Raw genomic sequence first — 16574 nt, forward strand, 5'->3', positions numbered from 1 at the left:
TTAGAAGGAGAATAGGAATAGGAATCTCTGGCCAAAAAGTGGAGAGCGAAGTGGAGAACTTTGGGTGCACTGCCGACAATGCATTTATTTAGGGATATTAAACGGTGCCCTCAGTGAGAAAAGAACCAAAACCACACCAAAAAGAAAATGAGTTGTTTTTTTAAAATATATATATATTTAAAAAAACAGTAAATGTTCACTTAGCGAAAGCACAATACAAAATAAAATAAATCATATTAAAATTATTACATGGAAGAAATACAAAAATGTTTGTGCTACCTATTTAAAGACATATGTACAAACTTAATAGTGAACAATTATCCTTCTAACAAATTTTCTCCAATCCAGCTAACTGAAATGTTGCTGGAGATGTTGGATAAATATATAACAGTAAATAATTGCAAATAGACCAGAAGAATAAAAGAAAAAAACACACCCAAATGATATGGGCCCCAGAAGACAAAATATGAACTGTAAAAGCTCAAGGTAAAGAGGCATGTCGTTGGTATTTGGTGAAAGCTGTACAATGTAGACACCAGGCCCATGTCCGTGGAGGTGAGAGTTTCTCAGCTATACCTATATCCCAAGGTTGTTTGGGTGAGAAAAAGCAAGGAAACCCTCTCTCTCCTTGAAGGAAAGTCAGGGTGCTATGGTAAACATTGAAAAAGGAAATAAACAAACTTTTGCCTCTCCCTCCCTAGAATGCCTCCTTCCCTGATCACCCTTGCATCACATTATTCTTCCTCGTATTGTAGAACACAGATGGTTATTCATATGAATGATGTTTGGACCTCTTTTCTCCTCCTCCTTAGATGCAGATCATTGCATCAAATGTCCAGAAGATCAACATCCAAATAAAGACCGAGATCAATGTATCCACAAGATTATCACCTTCCTGGCTTATGAAGACTACTTGGGAATCATTTTAGCTTTCCTTTCCCTATTCCTGTCTTTAACAACAGGCTTTGCCTTGGGAATCTTCATTAAATACAAGGAAACACCCATCGTCAAAGCCAACAACAGGGACCTCTCTTACATCCTCCTCATTTCTCTCCTGCTTTCCTTTTTGTCTTCCTTCCTGTTCATTGGGGAGCCAAAGAGAGCGACTTGCCTTCTCCGGCAAACAGCTTTCAGCATCATCTTCTCCACTGCAGTTTCTTCTGTGTTGGCAAAAACCATCGCTGTGGTGCTGGCCTTTCTTGCTACTAAGCCAGGAAACAGAGTGAGGAGATGGCTGGGGAAGCGTCTGATGAACTCCATTGTCATTTCATGTTCCAGTGTCCAAGTGGTTATCTGCACCATCTGGCTAGGGATCTCTTCTCCATTCCCAGAGTCTGACATGCACTCCCAGGCTGGGCAGATCATTGTGCAATGTAATGAAGGGTCTGTTGCTATGTTTTACAGTGCCCTGGGCTACATGGGCATCCTGGCTGCCATCTGTTTTATGGTGGCTTTTTTAGCCAGGAAGCTGCCTGGGGCCTTCAATGAGGCCAAGCTGATCACCTTCAGCATGCTGGTCTTCTGCAGTGTTTGGGTGTCCTTTGTGCCCACCTACCTGAGCACCAGGGGGAAATACATGGTAGCCGTGCAGGTCTTCTCTATTTTAGCGTCCAGTGCTGGGCTTCTCGGTTGTATCTTCCTCCCTAAGTGCTACATTATTGTGCTGAGGCCTGATCTGAATACGAAGGAGCACCTAACAACTCAAATTAAAGATGCCATATGATTCTCTAAGGGCTCAGCTACACATTTTACTTATTTATTAAAGTTCTTATGTTTCACCAGTAAACATTATCATATTACATCACAAGGCTTATTGTACTATAATTTTCAACATGTATACAAAGTTTATATACTAAAAGAAGAAGCAAAAACAAGGACAAAAACCTATTCCAAAATCATATATGTACCCATACATTGGACTTCCTGTCTATCCTGTTGTATATTCCTTTTTTCTTTTTCTTTTTTTACAAATGAATGTACTCTTATTATTGTATATTTCTTTGCATTTTATCTAATACATTCCTGTATCAATATGTACCCTTGGTCTTATTTCTCAACTCAGTCTCTCTCCAACGTCAATTATGCTAGCATAGATAGTGACCCCTTACTGTATTTTTGAAGATATATCTTATATCTATCCCACTTTTGCATAAATTTTTGTTTTGAGTTGCCTCTCAGGCTATTTGTCAACTGCGCCATTTCAGTAAATTCTTGTAGCGTATTATGCCAATCTGTGCCACATTATTGTACTGAGGCCTGATCTGAATACAAAGGAGCACCTAACAACAAAAAATAAATATGTCATGTGATTCTCTAAGGACTCAGCTAAATAGCTGCAAGTAAAACATTTCAAACGTGTTGTAAAGTGCATTTTACAAATGTGACAACAGATGACAACAGCGAGCTATGCAAAATTCAATGTATTTTTCAAAACGTTTTTACTCTTCCTTTCCCATAAATAATGAATGATGAAAATGTTTTTGTAACGTTGGGGTGTGTGCAGTGTGCAGTCAGCTTGCCAGTGGATTGCGTAATTGAAGCCACAACATTGCTTGTAGAAGAAAATATCTCAGACAGTTAACTAAGGTCAGGGGTAGTATATTGTACTGGCACATAGTAGAACAACTATGTACAACACAGTTCTTTTAGCATCCCTAGAGCCCAAGGAAGGTCAGTAGCTTATGCAGTTAATGACATTCAGTATTGTAGCTGAAAGTGATTCTACCTTGGTCTGCCTCTCAATCCAGACAGATCGCTTATTGAATAGAGCAACCAAGTTTTTCCAGGAATAGAGCAACCAAGTTTTTCCTTGGGCAGGGAAGGTGGTGTTGCAGGGGCTCCCCCTAAGACTTCCTCCTTCTTAGTTGGAGTGATAATTTGGCATCTCCCAAGCTCCACTAAGCTCCAGTCTTGGTTGAAGGGTCTGTGTTTATTGCTGGAGCCTGAATGAAGTGTCTGGGTGGCTGGTGTTACCCATTGATTTATATGGGGATTTGTAATGTTTTTGTCCCATTGATACACTTTAAACCAATCTATTCCACCTTTTATACATGCCAGCATTCATTGTATTTCTTTTTTTTTTTTAAATAATTTTTATTATTATACATTTTATAAAATTCCCTCCAATTCTTCGTTCAATCCCGCATACAACAAATCATAGTTATTTTTTGACTTCCTTCAACGTCTCTGACAATCATCCGTAGTTACACCTTCAGTACACATTCCCTTCTTTCGTATTGCCATTTTTCCTCCTTACTCCTATTATTTCTCATAAACAATACTTATTTTCTTTTTTTTACAGTGCCTCTTTAAATCCCGCTAGCGTTGTGTTCACACCACATATATTTTTCAGATAATCCACAAATTTCCCCCAGTCTTCGATGAACTTTTGATCTTTAATATATCTAATTTTCCCAGTTAATTTGTCCAGTTCTGCATAGTCTGTCATTTTTAGTCTCCATTCTTCTATCGTCGGTATTTCCTCTTGTTTCCACTTCTGAGCCAACAGGATTCTGGCTGCCGTTACCGCATACTGGAAAAGCTTACAGTCCTTTCTTCTGATGTCCTTTCCTACCATACCTAAAAGAAAAGCTTCGGGTTTTTTCGCAAAAGTATATCTTAACATTTTTTTCAACTCATTATATATCATTTCCCAAAAACTTTTCACTTTCTTACATTCCCACCACTGATGAAAGAATGTCCCTTCCTTATCTTTGCACTTCCAACATTTGTTATCAACCTTATACATCTTTGCTAATTTTACAGGTGTCATATACCATCTATAAAACATTTTCATCACATTCTCCTTCAGTGTGATACATGCTGTAAATTTTAAATGCTCTTTCCACAGTTTTTCCCAATCTTCAAATTGAATATTGTACCCAAAATCCTTTGCCCACTGTATCATTACCGATTTGACCTCTTCATCTTTCGTATTCCATTCCAGCAATATCTTATACATTTTTGACAGAATTTTATACTCATTATTTATAATGTCCTTTTGGAAATTTGATTCCCTTTCCACATAACCCTTTTCCTTCAGATCTTTTTTAAATATTTCATTAACTTGGTAATGGTGCAACCAATCGTAAACTAGATCTTTAACTTGTTCATATGGCTTCAGTTTCCATTTTCCTCCCTCTTTAACTATCAGTTCCCCATAAGTGGCCCATTTATTTCTCATATTGATCTTCTTCACAGTTATTACCTCTAACGGGGACAGCCAGTGTGGAACTTTTGGTTCCAGTATATTCTTGTATCTCTCCCAAACCTCTATTAGTGAACCCCTGAAGATGTGGTTTCCAAATCCTTTATGAACCCTTTTTTTATCACACCAAAGATACGCGTGCCACCCAAATCTGTTATCAAATCCTTCAAGATCTAATAATTCATTATTTTCTAACTTTATCCATTCTTTTAACCAGCATAGACAGGCTGCTTCATAGTATAGTCTCATATCTGGCAGGGCGAAGCCTCCTCTTTCTTTTACATCCGTCAGTAATTTAAATTTTATTCTAGGCTTCTTCCCCTGCCAGATATACCTTGAAATCACTTTTTGCCATTCTTTAAAAATTCCTGTACCCTTTAATATGGGTAAGGTCTGAAATAGGAATAACATCTTTGGTAGCACCGTCATTTTTATTGTAGAAATTCTTCCCCAAAATGATAATTTCATTCTGGCCCACACCTCCAGATCCTTCTTTATTCCCTTCCATACCGGGATGTAATTATTTTGGTATAGATCAATATTCTTGGCTGTTACCCAAATTCCCAAATATTTAACCTTTTTCACCACCTCTATCTCTGTTCGTTGTTGCATTCATTGTATTTCTTCTTCGCTTTCTTTTTGCAGTTTCTTTTATTTCTTTTTTCTAAAGATCAGTTAATAGCTGTGTGCTGGGAAACTGTTTCTAGGAACCTGCACAATTTGATGCTGAGCCAAGAAGACATCTCTGAACTTCAGAAGAAAGATGTATTTTCCTGCAGTGCCCTATGCCTTGTTTTTTATTCTATATTTTGGAAATGTACATGCAGGTTTTTTCCCTTTAACCTTTTTTGGGGCCCCCAAGAGAGTGGGGCCGTAAGCTATAGCTTGTTTAGCTTATACGTAAATCTGGCACTGTCTCTGAATAGCGTTTGTTGCGGAACAAGACCACCAAAGGGCTCTTACCCCCATGCCCTGCTTGTGAGCTTCCCAAAGGTGTATGATCAGACACTGTAATATATGGGATGCTGGACTAGATGGGACTTGGTCTCATCTGGCTGCAGAGCTTTCCTAATGCTGTTGAGGCCAAACTTGCACACACACACACATACACACACACATCAAACTTTGGCAATTCACCTGTGATTTCTTATAAACATGTTTTTCCTCCAGCTCTGCACCTGCCACCCAAACTTTGCAATGACTAAAGTTTGTTGCAGTGTCAAATTTATTCTCCTTATAATTATCAAAATCATAGCTATTTATTCCTGACAAGATCAAGATATATTTCTGGAGGTTGCCAAGACAGCACAATCAAGGACAGCAGGAAGTTATATCTAGCTCTGTGCCTGGGGAGAAAGGCTGATGCAGAGAATAGCTGTTTTGTCAGAGACAGTCTGAATGAACAGCTGAGGGATACCTGAATGTTGCCCATACTGGGAAAGTCACTGCAGCATTCCTCTTGCAAGTGTTTTTGAATTCTGATTACCTGGCTGGGGAGGAGAGAGGAGCAGCCACAAGAGAAGAGTAGGAGGCATAGGCAAAATGATTTCCCTCCTGCTTTTCCTGCTAATGACACATGGAGACTGCAAAAATCAAGGAAAAATATGTCCCTTTAAGATCTGGGAAGAAAGTAGAACACAAAATTACTACCGGCCCGGAGACTTCATAATTGGTGGGATCATATCTCCAAGTGTGTTGACTCTAGAAGACCCATTCTTTTTTTCCCAGATTCCCTCAAAAAGGCTTGGATGGTAAGTAATTAGATGCCGCTGGATGTCATGCTTCTCCAACACCACTCCAACAGTTTCTACTTAATTCATAATAATAAAGGCAATTTTCCACTTTGAAAGATGTGTGTTTTCTTTCTTTCTTTGCAATGGAATTTGCAATCTCCTAGTTTTTATTTTTAAGTGGTAAATAGATTTACACCTTGTAACTAGGTGATCCTCAGATGAAGAGCGGTATATAAATTTATTACATAAATAATAATAAAAATATATTCCTTGTCTCAGCCCAAACTTCAAACATACATATCATTGTTTGGGGATGAGCTACTTTGAGATTGATATCAATTAGAAAGAAGATTTGTTTTCTTTACATGGTTACAATAGGTTTCTGACCTTTTTTATTTGATGTTTAATTGCAGTTTTACGCCTAGGTTCTACTGGCACATCTTGTCCTTCTTGTTCCCCGTTCAGGAGATCAACCAGAATTCCAGGTTCTTACCCAACATCTCCTTGGGCTACAACCTCTTTGAGAACTTTTTTGATGCAAGGATGACTTCCGATGCCATGCTAGACCTGCTTGCAGGAGGGCAAAGCAATATTCCAAACTATAACTGTGGAGAATGGAATAACCTGCTGTCTGTTCTTGAAGGGAGCAATTCTGCCATCTCGAAAGAGATTTCAGCCATGTCTGGCATCTACAAAATCCCACAGGTATGAAGGATAGGGACAAGAAATAAATTCCACTTTCTTCCCAGGAGAGTCAATATGGGAAATGAAAAAGTGAGAAAACCCTTAGTGATAGTAGATCTTTCTTCCACCATCCACCAATCTGGCACTCTCCAAATATTTCAGACTAAAACTGCAATCAACCGCAGCAAGCACATTTTTTTCAGACAATAACAGATAATAAGTAATAACAGACAATAAATACAGTATCTATTCCTTTTCCTGAAAATCAAACAAATCACTAATCTCTTCCTTTCCTCACTAGATCAGTTATGGCGTTATGACTCAGACACTGGATGAGAAAACTGAAGCCCCCTTTGTCTACCAAATGGTCCCCAAGGGGGAAAGTCAGTATTGGGGGATTGTCAAGTTGCTCCTGAATTTTGGATGGACGTGGACTCGCCTCTTGGTTTCAGACAATGATAATGGAGAAAGGTTCTTGAGTGCCTTGACACCTCTGATGACCAGCAATGGAATTTGCATTGCCTTATTAAAAAGAATACCAGAACATAACCTAAATCCATATCTCATCCCAAGTGAACCATTTACAATATGGGACCAAGTCAAAATATTTGTTTACTATAAAAGCAGTCAAGGGGCATGGACTGAACTCATGATAATACAACAATTTCTTGAGAAACAAATTGGGGGGAAAGTCTGGATCTCAACAGGTCTTCTAGACGTTAATTTTGGTTTTCATAGTGCTCCTGATCTCTTCCAGTTCATCCATGGATCTTTGTCCTTCATAATGAAGCCCCAACTAAGGAACAAATACCAATCCTATGTGCCAGTTTTCAAAATTCTTGAACAGTTTTGGGATAAAGCATTTCATTGTTTATATAGAAAGCACACATTGGCTGCGAAAGGTCGGACAAGATGCACAGAGAATGAGAAACTGGAGTTGCTGCCTGAAGAGGAGCTGGATAGAGCCCTGTCTCAAGACAGCTATATCACTTACTTCAGTATCCAAGCTGTGGCTCAGGCTTTAAAAGCTGCATATTCATCCAGATCAAAGGTCATGCTGATGGCGAGTGGAGGAGACAGGCTGGAACGTCAAAGGCTACAGCCATGGCAGGTATTTCCTTTTCCTTGTTGCAAATTGCAACTCATTTTCCCACCACTGGATTCAGATTTAGGACTGGGGTTTTTATTTCTTTTTGCTCCTTTTGGTGGAAAATCTCATTAGTGAGTCTTGTGGCAGAAGCAGACCTTTCTGCCTATTGTGGTTAGGTCAGAACAGTCCCCCACCATCTAGTTCTTCCTCTCTGGCGCCCTGAGAGAGATGCAGCCATCATCGCAGAAGTTGGTTCCTCCTCATCTCCCACTGTGTCTCTGCTGGGACTTGAAGTTGAACATCAACTGTAAAACAGAAGGAATTTTTAATTATATATTAATATCTAAACTTTAACATGATAAAATTGGCCTTTGTCAAAAGAGTCCAGGGCTCTTTAACAACTTGGATAGTATGAAACACACTGTAAAACTACAGAAGGAACATGAAAAGCAAAGACCTTCTCAGCTTGTTGGAAAAGCTGTTGAAAGAAACAGATTTTTTTTTTTAAAAAAAAAGGGGGGGGTTGTATTTAAATTATATTAACTGTTAAAAAATTTACCTCTATGCCAATAAATTAGCACAATCCAATGATAATGGGAGACAATGTCCTCCTTTGTGGCATTGTGCAAGTTCTACTGAAAGCGGATACACTTTGAACGGAAAGGAGAAGTCTTCAATTTGCAGGCTTCCACATTATCTAGAATACTGAGCAACAAAAGTTTCAATCTCATGATAGTATGTATGTGCAAATTCCCCCTACTTTCAGATAATTTTACCAGGCAGGGGGACTACTCTGAATGGCCACACATCCCACTCCTATGCTCTTGGCTGTGAGCAGACCTAGGTGACCCCTATTGACAAATAACCTTCCATGGTGATACAGTGAGCAGCTGGGGAAATAGTGTTCTGTTCATAAGGTAAGGGTCTAACTGTGCACTAGGAGTGCCAATATGGCCCCTATGCCTGGGCCTGTAGGTGTCATGCAGCATGCATGGCTCTGGCACCAAAATTTGTGGATGCCCGACCCCTTCATGGGGAATTTTGTAGGTACTTGGGCACCCAGGCCCCATGGAGTTGGCATCTATGCTGTGCACTGATTTGTAGCACCATCTATGTTCAAAAAGTTTGGTATTTGTGCTATTTTTATTTTTTAAGAAGTATTTTTATTGTCTTTTGTATTTATCTTATTCCCGGGAAACCTTATTAATTTATACAATGAGTTGCCTACAAATGTTCTAATAAAGAAAAAGGAATGGCTGCAAAAGGCTCACGAGTCCAGATGAAATATGCACAGACCCCAATTCCTAGGAGATTAGAGCTCAAAGTGTAGAGGTCTGATATTCAACTTTTCTATTTTATAAATTATGGTGTTTTTAACTGCTCTTCCAGCTCCACCCTTTCTTAGGAGGACTTCAGTTTTTGAATACTTCCATGGGCAGCCTCAGATTGGATGAGAATGGGGAGATTCCATTCTACTATGACATTGAGAACTGGGTGATGTTTCCCAATAAGTCTCGTGTAAGAGTGCTGGTTGGGAGTGTAAGGAGAGACGGATCCACTGACACCAAGTTCACAATCAACTCACAAGCCATTGTGTGGCCCAAGTGGTTTGAGAAGGTATGGCATTCTACTTTATCCCGCATGACATCTGTAATGGTCTAATCACTTACTGAATAATTCCAAGGGCGCTTTGACTACAGCCCCTTGCACACCTGCTGGGGAGTAAGGGCTCATTGAGACTTCCATTTCTGCCACAATGCGACTTACAGGTCCTGATCTGTGTCTGAGCAGGATTTTTGTTTTATGGTGTTTTTTTCTGCCAGCACTTTCCTGTGGAAACCTGAATTGCCATTTGCTCTGATTCACTGCTAAAAGGAAGGAAGGAAGGAAGGAAGGAAGGGAGGGAGGGAGGGAGGGAGGGAGGGAGGGAGGGAGGGAGGAAAGGGCTGCTTTGACATGGAGCTTTAATGAATGGACCTGTCACTAGAAAGATGGCCCAAAAGGAAGTGTGGATAAGCCCTAATCAGTGTAATGCAAGGTTTTCCAAAGTCAGCCCAGGGGGTGAATGAGATTCATGTCCAGATTTCAGGAAGCAAGGAGTGGAAAGGAGAGCTCTTGCTACCTGGAATCTTGATGGCATCTCCTGGCCTCAGTGCTTAGATGGTTAACAAGCATGGTGTTAGCTTTGGAAAAAGAATAATAAAGTAACCATAATTTAGGAGGCAGTTTTTGAAGTTGGAGTCTTCAGGTGATGGTCTGTTTAACTGCTTTTCCTATTGCTCTGTCTCAGCTGCTGCCAACCTAGCAGTTCAAAAGCATATGAGTGCAAGTAGATTAATAAGTACCATTGCAGTGGGAATGTAAATAGTGTTTCTGTGCACTCTGGCACTCATCACAGTGTCCTATTGCTCCAGAAGTGGTTTAGTCATGCTGCCACATGACCCAGAAAGCTGCCTGAGGATGAATGCCGGCTCCCTTGGCCTGAAAGTGGAGATGAGCGCCACATCCCATAGTCAAATTTCACTGGGCTTAACCATCTAGGGGTCCTTTGATTTTAACTTCATAAGTATGTTTTATTGCTGCTGTTTTGTTATCGCTGTCATTCTAGGATTTGTCATTTGCTTTTTGGATACTTTTGTATAGAATATGCAGATATAATTTTCTGAACAAGAAAGGAAACACACCAAAGAGTTTTCCCTGCCACGTTGTCCAGCATCAAAATGCTTCCCTGGAAAAGTGCCTGGGGTCAGTGGGAATAGGGACCCTTCTTAGGTCCATTCCAAACTCCAGAAATGAATGACAGAGACACAAATAGTCCTGACACTTTCTGTTTGATGCATGTTCTCTATGTTTAGACTATACCTAGCTCCAGGTGTACCAAAAGCTGTCAACCTGGATACGCCAAAGTGGTTCAAGAAGGAAAGCCCGTTTGCTGCTATGCTTGTGCCCCATGTGCAGAAGGGACCACCTCTGCTCAGGAAGGTGGGTGAATATAAACAGGAGCCCTTTTGAGAATAGAAATTGTGGAAACATTCACTTAGGAAGACTTTCTGTGAAGAGTCAAAAGACATTTTTGAATGTGTCTCTTTTTTTGCCTTCTCTATTCATCTAAGTTCATTCTTGGAAGTGGGTTGAAACAAAGAATGAAAAGGAAGCAATTGGTGGTCTACAAATTAATGATCATGGTGAGGGCATCCTCAGTGGTCAAATATATTATTTATATAAGGTAAAACCATTTATATAAGGTAAAACAATGGAACAGGACAGTATAAATTCAGCAAAAGCTGTACAAGAAGCACCTCTGTGGGAGGTCACTGCCTCTCAGCTTTACCTATATCGCAAGGTTGTTTGGGTGATAAAACTGAGAAACTTTTGAAAACCACCTCTATCATCATGAAGGAAGGCAACAGTATAAGCAGAAATATTAAATAAGCCAGTGAAATAACCAATTTTGTCCACTCCCTTTTTAGACATTCTTTTTTCCCGACACTCCCTTATATGGACATCGTTCCCCCTAAAATGTAATAGAACATAGATGGTGATGGATTTAAATGATGCTAAAGCACTCCTTTTTCCTCCTTAGATGCAAAGAATTGTACCAAATGTCCCGAAGATCAGCATCCAGACAAGGGTCAAGTTCAATGTGTTCCCAAACGTATCTCCTTCCTGACCTATGAAGAAACTTTGGGAAGCCTTTTAGCTTCCATTGCAATCTTGCTGCTATTAATGACAAGCATTGTTTTAGGAATCTTCCTTAAGTACAAAGAAACGTCCATAGTCAAAGCCAATAACCGGGACCTCTCCTACATCCTCCTTGTCTCCCTCCTGCTCTCTTTTTCATCCTCCTTCCTATTCATAGGTCGGCCAAAGAAAGAAACCTGCCTTCTCCGACAAATGGTCTTCAGCATCATCTTCTCTGTTGCCGTCTCTTCTTTGTTGGCTAAAACCATCACTGTGGTGCTGGCCTTCATGGCCACCAAGCCAGGGAACAGAGTGAGGAGATGGCTGGGGAAAAGTCTGGCCAACGCTGTTGTCATTTCCTGTTCCAGTGTCCAAGTTGTCATCTGCACCACCTGGCTGAGTACCTCTCCCCCATTCCCAGAGTCTGACATGCACTCTCAGCCTGCAGAGATTATCCTGCAATGCAATGAAGGGTCTGTGGCCATGTTTTATGGTGCCCTGGGCTACATGGGCTTCCTGGCAGCCATCTGCTTCACGGTGGCTTTCCTAGCCAGGAAGCTGCCTGGGGCCTTCAATGAGGCCAAGCTGATCACCTTCAGCATGCTGGTCTTCTGCAGTGTTTGGGTGTCCTTTGTGCCCACCTATCTGAGCACCAAGGGGAAATACATGGTAGCCGTGCAGGTCTTCTCTATGTTGGCCTCCAGTGCTGGGCTTCTGGGCTGCATCTTCATCCCAAAGTGCTACATCATTATACTGAGGCCTGATCTGAACACAAAGGAGCACTTGACAACAAAAACCTAAAGATGGCAGCAGATTCTCCAGGCTATATAAAGGGATGGGTTTTGCTTAAAACAGAATATTAATCAGAAACAGTTGGTGTGAACTTAATTCAGGTTTGATACAGGACCTTGGGACATGTAGTGGGCTTCAGGGTCCCTGTTATTATTCTACAATAGGTACTTACATACAGTTACATACCCTTTATCCTTTTCTTTTTTGCCAGAAGAAGGTTCTCTATATATATATTTAAAGCTTGTATACTTGCTAAAAGTTGGTGATGATCCGTTGCTGTTGCTTGAGCTGCCTGAAGATGCTTCCCTGGTGGGTTTTGAGTGCTTAGATTCTTGTATGAATCAAGATGCAATGTGGCCACCCAAGGAGGAGAAACTTCTGAGCTTTATTGCAATATAAAAGAGGGACACTATTTTAACCTTTCTGAGTTATATAAAAGGGCAGCAAGGCTTGAAGTAATATAAGTACTTCTAACATGATGTGATATTATCCTGTTTCTTTCCCAATAATCATTCGTTGGTGGGATGCACAGTGTGGGTTCCACCAAATGCTCTTTTCATAGTTCAAGCATTCATCAGGTTTTCCTTCCATGAGGATTTTCTGATGAAAAGTAACACTTGAGCTAAACCTGAACTGACTCTCACCTTTGAAACATGAATACATTATTAAAGCAGTGTGACTATCATCAATAATTTTTTGCAAATTACATCTCAATTGTTTATGTCGCTTTATTTTCTTTAAATGTACCATCTTTTCTCGTTTATAAGACGCCCCCATGTAATAATAATAATATAGTGGATGATCGAGTTGCGAACTTGATCTGTGTGGGAAACACGTTTCAACCCGCAGTGTTATCAACCCACAGTGCCGCGTCTGCGCAAGCGTGGGTTCCGATTCGGCGCTTCTGGCCAAGCACAAAGAGCGATTTAGCGTTTCTGCGCATGCACAAGCGCCAGAACCCAGAAGTAACTTGTTGAGAGCCAGTGTGGTGTGGTGGTAAAGAGCGGTAGTCACGTAATCCGGGGAACCAGGTTCGCGTCTCCGCTCCTCCACATGCAGCTGCTGGGTGACCTTGGGCTAGTCACACTTCTTTGAAGTCTCTCAGCCCCACTCACCTCACAGAGTGTTTGTTGTGGGGGAGGAAGGGAAAGGAGAATGTTAGCCGCTTTGATACTCCTTAAAGGGAGTGAAAGGCGGGATATCAAATCCAAACTCTTCTTCTTCCGGTACTTCCGGGTTCAGCGATGTGCACAACCTGAAATCACACAACCCGAAGCGTCTGTAACCCAATGTATGACTGTAATAAATTAGAGGGTGGGCTGTACCGAATAGGCCCTCTGCCTGGTTCCCTTTAACCTCACTTCTTGCAGTGATGGAACCTCCAGAAGAGCCTTGCAGCTGAACCTCAGTGTCCAGGCTGAATGAAGGGGATGGAGACAATCCTTCAGTTATAAGACGATACCTTTTTTAAAAAATCCAAAGAGATCATCCAAAGTTGTTGAGTCACTTGTGTGGCTCTGCAGCACTGCCACCACGACCCAACAAGGGAAGTCCGCTGCTGGTGCTCTTACTTCAGTTTGTGGTCTATTCACTGCCAGAGGGGTAGAGGCATGGGGAGCACATTGTTGGTGCTTAATGCCAGGGTGTTTAAAAGTCCAACAACCTATGTTTCCCACACTTTGCAAAAGCTGCAGATATTTCAGTCTTAAACTCCACTGGGGCTCTTTTAGCTAGAGAATGAGTCAAACCCAATATTTTTCAAAGTCTTCCTTAGATCTAGTTCCCCCCTCTGCCATATTTAGAAGAGCAAAATAGAGGACACATTTGCCAACTTATACTTTTATCGCTATGACAGCTCTCATGCTCTGGAAAAAGAGGACATATGTCTGCTAGTTTCTCTTTGCCACTGAGCAGCTGCTTGGAGTCACAGGACTCTGTTTACATTCCAGAGACCTTCCAGGCTGTTGGAAGTCTCACGGAGGCAGGAGACGGATGTGATGTTTACTGGTGTCATGTTTCCTTTGTTCCTTTGTTTGAGTTGCTCTCTGCTTTCATAGAGAGAGGATGTATATTTCTTTGCTGTCTGTGTAGCTTGGAAATAAAAGTCTTTGCAGTGTAGTCCAAACCTCTTGTCTCTTTCCTGTGCTGGAAACTCTGCTGAAGGGGGGAATGTGCCTTGGAGCCTCATCAAAGGCTCAGGTCGTTAATTATTCGTTGGGAGGGCGATTCCGGAAGATGAGATTTATCAGCTTGGCCGAGCAGAGATCCCGACAATGGCAACCCGAACAGGGCTCCCTGGACATCTGTGCCATGGTCCAATCCTGAAGGTGTAACTGCTTTATGTTCTGTGTTCCTGCTGCTTAGGGCTTCAGTGAATTGGTCTTAGAACACAACTAGTGGTAACTTAAATTAATAAATTAACTTTTAACTGCCATGTCAATGACCAATAAAAACAGTGCCATCTATGACTTGATCATGGATGGGGGAATTGACCTGGCATGAGTAACCCAGATTTGGTTGGACACAGCAGCTTGGCCTGTTCTTACCACTGCTTGTATGCCAGGTTTCTCTTACGCACAGCAACTCAGGTCATGTTGGCGGGGAGTGGGGTTGCAATGATTTTTTAGGAAGTCTTTAGTTTTCATGAAGCGACCTATTAGGAGGACACAGTTTTCTGAGTGCATGTTCTGGAACTCTGGCAAAAGGGGCAGTGCAGGATTCCTGTTGGTGTACCAGCCTCCCTGCTGCACCAAGAACTCCCTACTTCAGCTGCTTGAGGTTCTGCCAGATGTTCTCCTGGAAACACCTCATCTGGAGGTCCAAGGGAATTTTAACATGCATGCCGACACGATCTTACAAGGGACTGCTCAGACTTTGTGGAAAGCAAGGACTCCATGGGGCTTTCCCTGAATAAATCTGGCCTGTGTCATCGCTGTGAACATTCCTTAGATGTGCTGCTTCCCTCTGTGGATGTGGGTGATCTGACAATTCGAATGACCCAGCTCCCCTTCTTCATGGATCCCCCCAAAATGTTTGTGTTGACACCCAAAAATAGCCCATTTGAGGATTCCTAAAGACAAGCACAATCCTAACAATGGGTGAGACTTTCAGTGAGGTGCACTGGTTGCTTTTTGTTTGTGATACAGAGCATGTACTTTATTTTTCTTACTAGCAAAACTACTGAGGATACGATGGGACAAAATTCGGAAATAAAGAAAACTTCTCATCCCAATGCATCTGAAAAGAAATATCAAAACTCAAAAGTCTAGACCTCAGATGCTCAAACATGATTATTCATGGCACTGGGGAATGGAAAAGACAGACTCTCAGCAGCATCGGGGCTATTTAACACACCAGGAGTTTCAGACACAATGCAATGAATGATCTTACCTTGCCTTTGATTCTGATATTGGGCTGGTTTTTCTCACAGGCAATCTTTGGCTCAATCCCTAGAGCTTTGGCTAGAGTAAGGATAATTATACGAGAGGAAACGTCACCTTGGCAACACCATCGATTTTCTATGTGGCTTGAGGCGCAGGTGCAGAGGTGAAGGAAAACATGTTTATGAGAATTCACACAAGTAGCTCCCCGGTTTTGACATGGGTCAGTGTGGGGAAAAGGTCAGCTTGGCCTTGAACTAACCAAGTACCTTCATAAGTGCCAGGACCAAGATATTCCTTTAGGATGTAAGTGAACACACAGACACACACACACAACATGGAGTAGCTACTTTGAGCTCATGAAACCAGGCCACAGTCCCTTCTGGGCAACCTTATGGGGGGGGGCATATGCCAATGGTGGGTATTGCTAGAGGCAAAAGTGGAAAGCACAATGAATACTCCCCCCTTTGACCTTTTCTGCTGCAGCCTAGTTCCTACATACATATGCACACCCCTGTCTATTCTCTATCCAGACAAGCAAGGAGCAATATAAGAGTTCAAGGCAGCACATCAGTCATGCAAAAACACACAGGAATGTCACAAAGCAGGACCAGTAAGGGGCATGGCTAGGGAGGGGTATGTGGCCTACAGAGGACCAGATAGAGAGGACCACCTTGGCCAATGGTTCCACAGCCCTGCTTTCTTGAGTCAGAACATGGAACCATCAAGAATCAATATTGTCTGCTCTGACCAACAGGAGATTCCTGAGATCTCAAGCTGAGAAGGATCTCCCCCAACTTCTCTCCCATACTTGACCTCCTCAATTACACCTCCATTTCTGGATGAACAGATTTCACTTGCAAATCACAAATGGGGGGTGCAGGTACAGGCGTCACAAAATAATCTGCTCAACTATGGATTACCAATACTTAACATGGAATATAAATGATGCAAATGCTCCTCAAAAGAGAAAAGAGATATTTCGTTATTGGGGGGAAAACCATTGA

General features: G+C 41.6%; 1 protein-coding gene across 1 annotated transcript in view; it reads left to right on the top strand.

The window, feature by feature from the left end:
• The window catches only part of LOC307210980 (vomeronasal type-2 receptor 26-like), a gene marked incomplete at both ends in the record, with an annotated part of 47216 nt that extends 35020 nt beyond the window's left edge, over window positions 1-12196 (top strand). Inside the window, 7 exons of the mRNA XM_079967178.1 lie at window positions 813-872; window positions 6406-6645; window positions 6926-7095; window positions 7669-7735; window positions 9104-9331; window positions 10570-10696; window positions 11298-12196. Coding sequence (XP_079823304.1) covers window positions 813-872; window positions 6406-6645; window positions 6926-7095; window positions 7669-7735; window positions 9104-9331; window positions 10570-10696; window positions 11298-12196 — 1791 coding nt within the window. The remainder of the gene's footprint in view (window positions 1-812; window positions 873-6405; window positions 6646-6925; window positions 7096-7668; window positions 7736-9103; window positions 9332-10569; window positions 10697-11297) is intronic.
• Between the last annotated feature and the right edge of the window lie 4378 nt (window positions 12197-16574).

This window comes from Podarcis cretensis, assembly GCF_951804945.1.
Source record: "Podarcis cretensis genome assembly, chromosome: 2".
NCBI classification, from domain to species: Eukaryota; Metazoa; Chordata; class Lepidosauria; order Squamata; family Lacertidae; genus Podarcis; species Podarcis cretensis.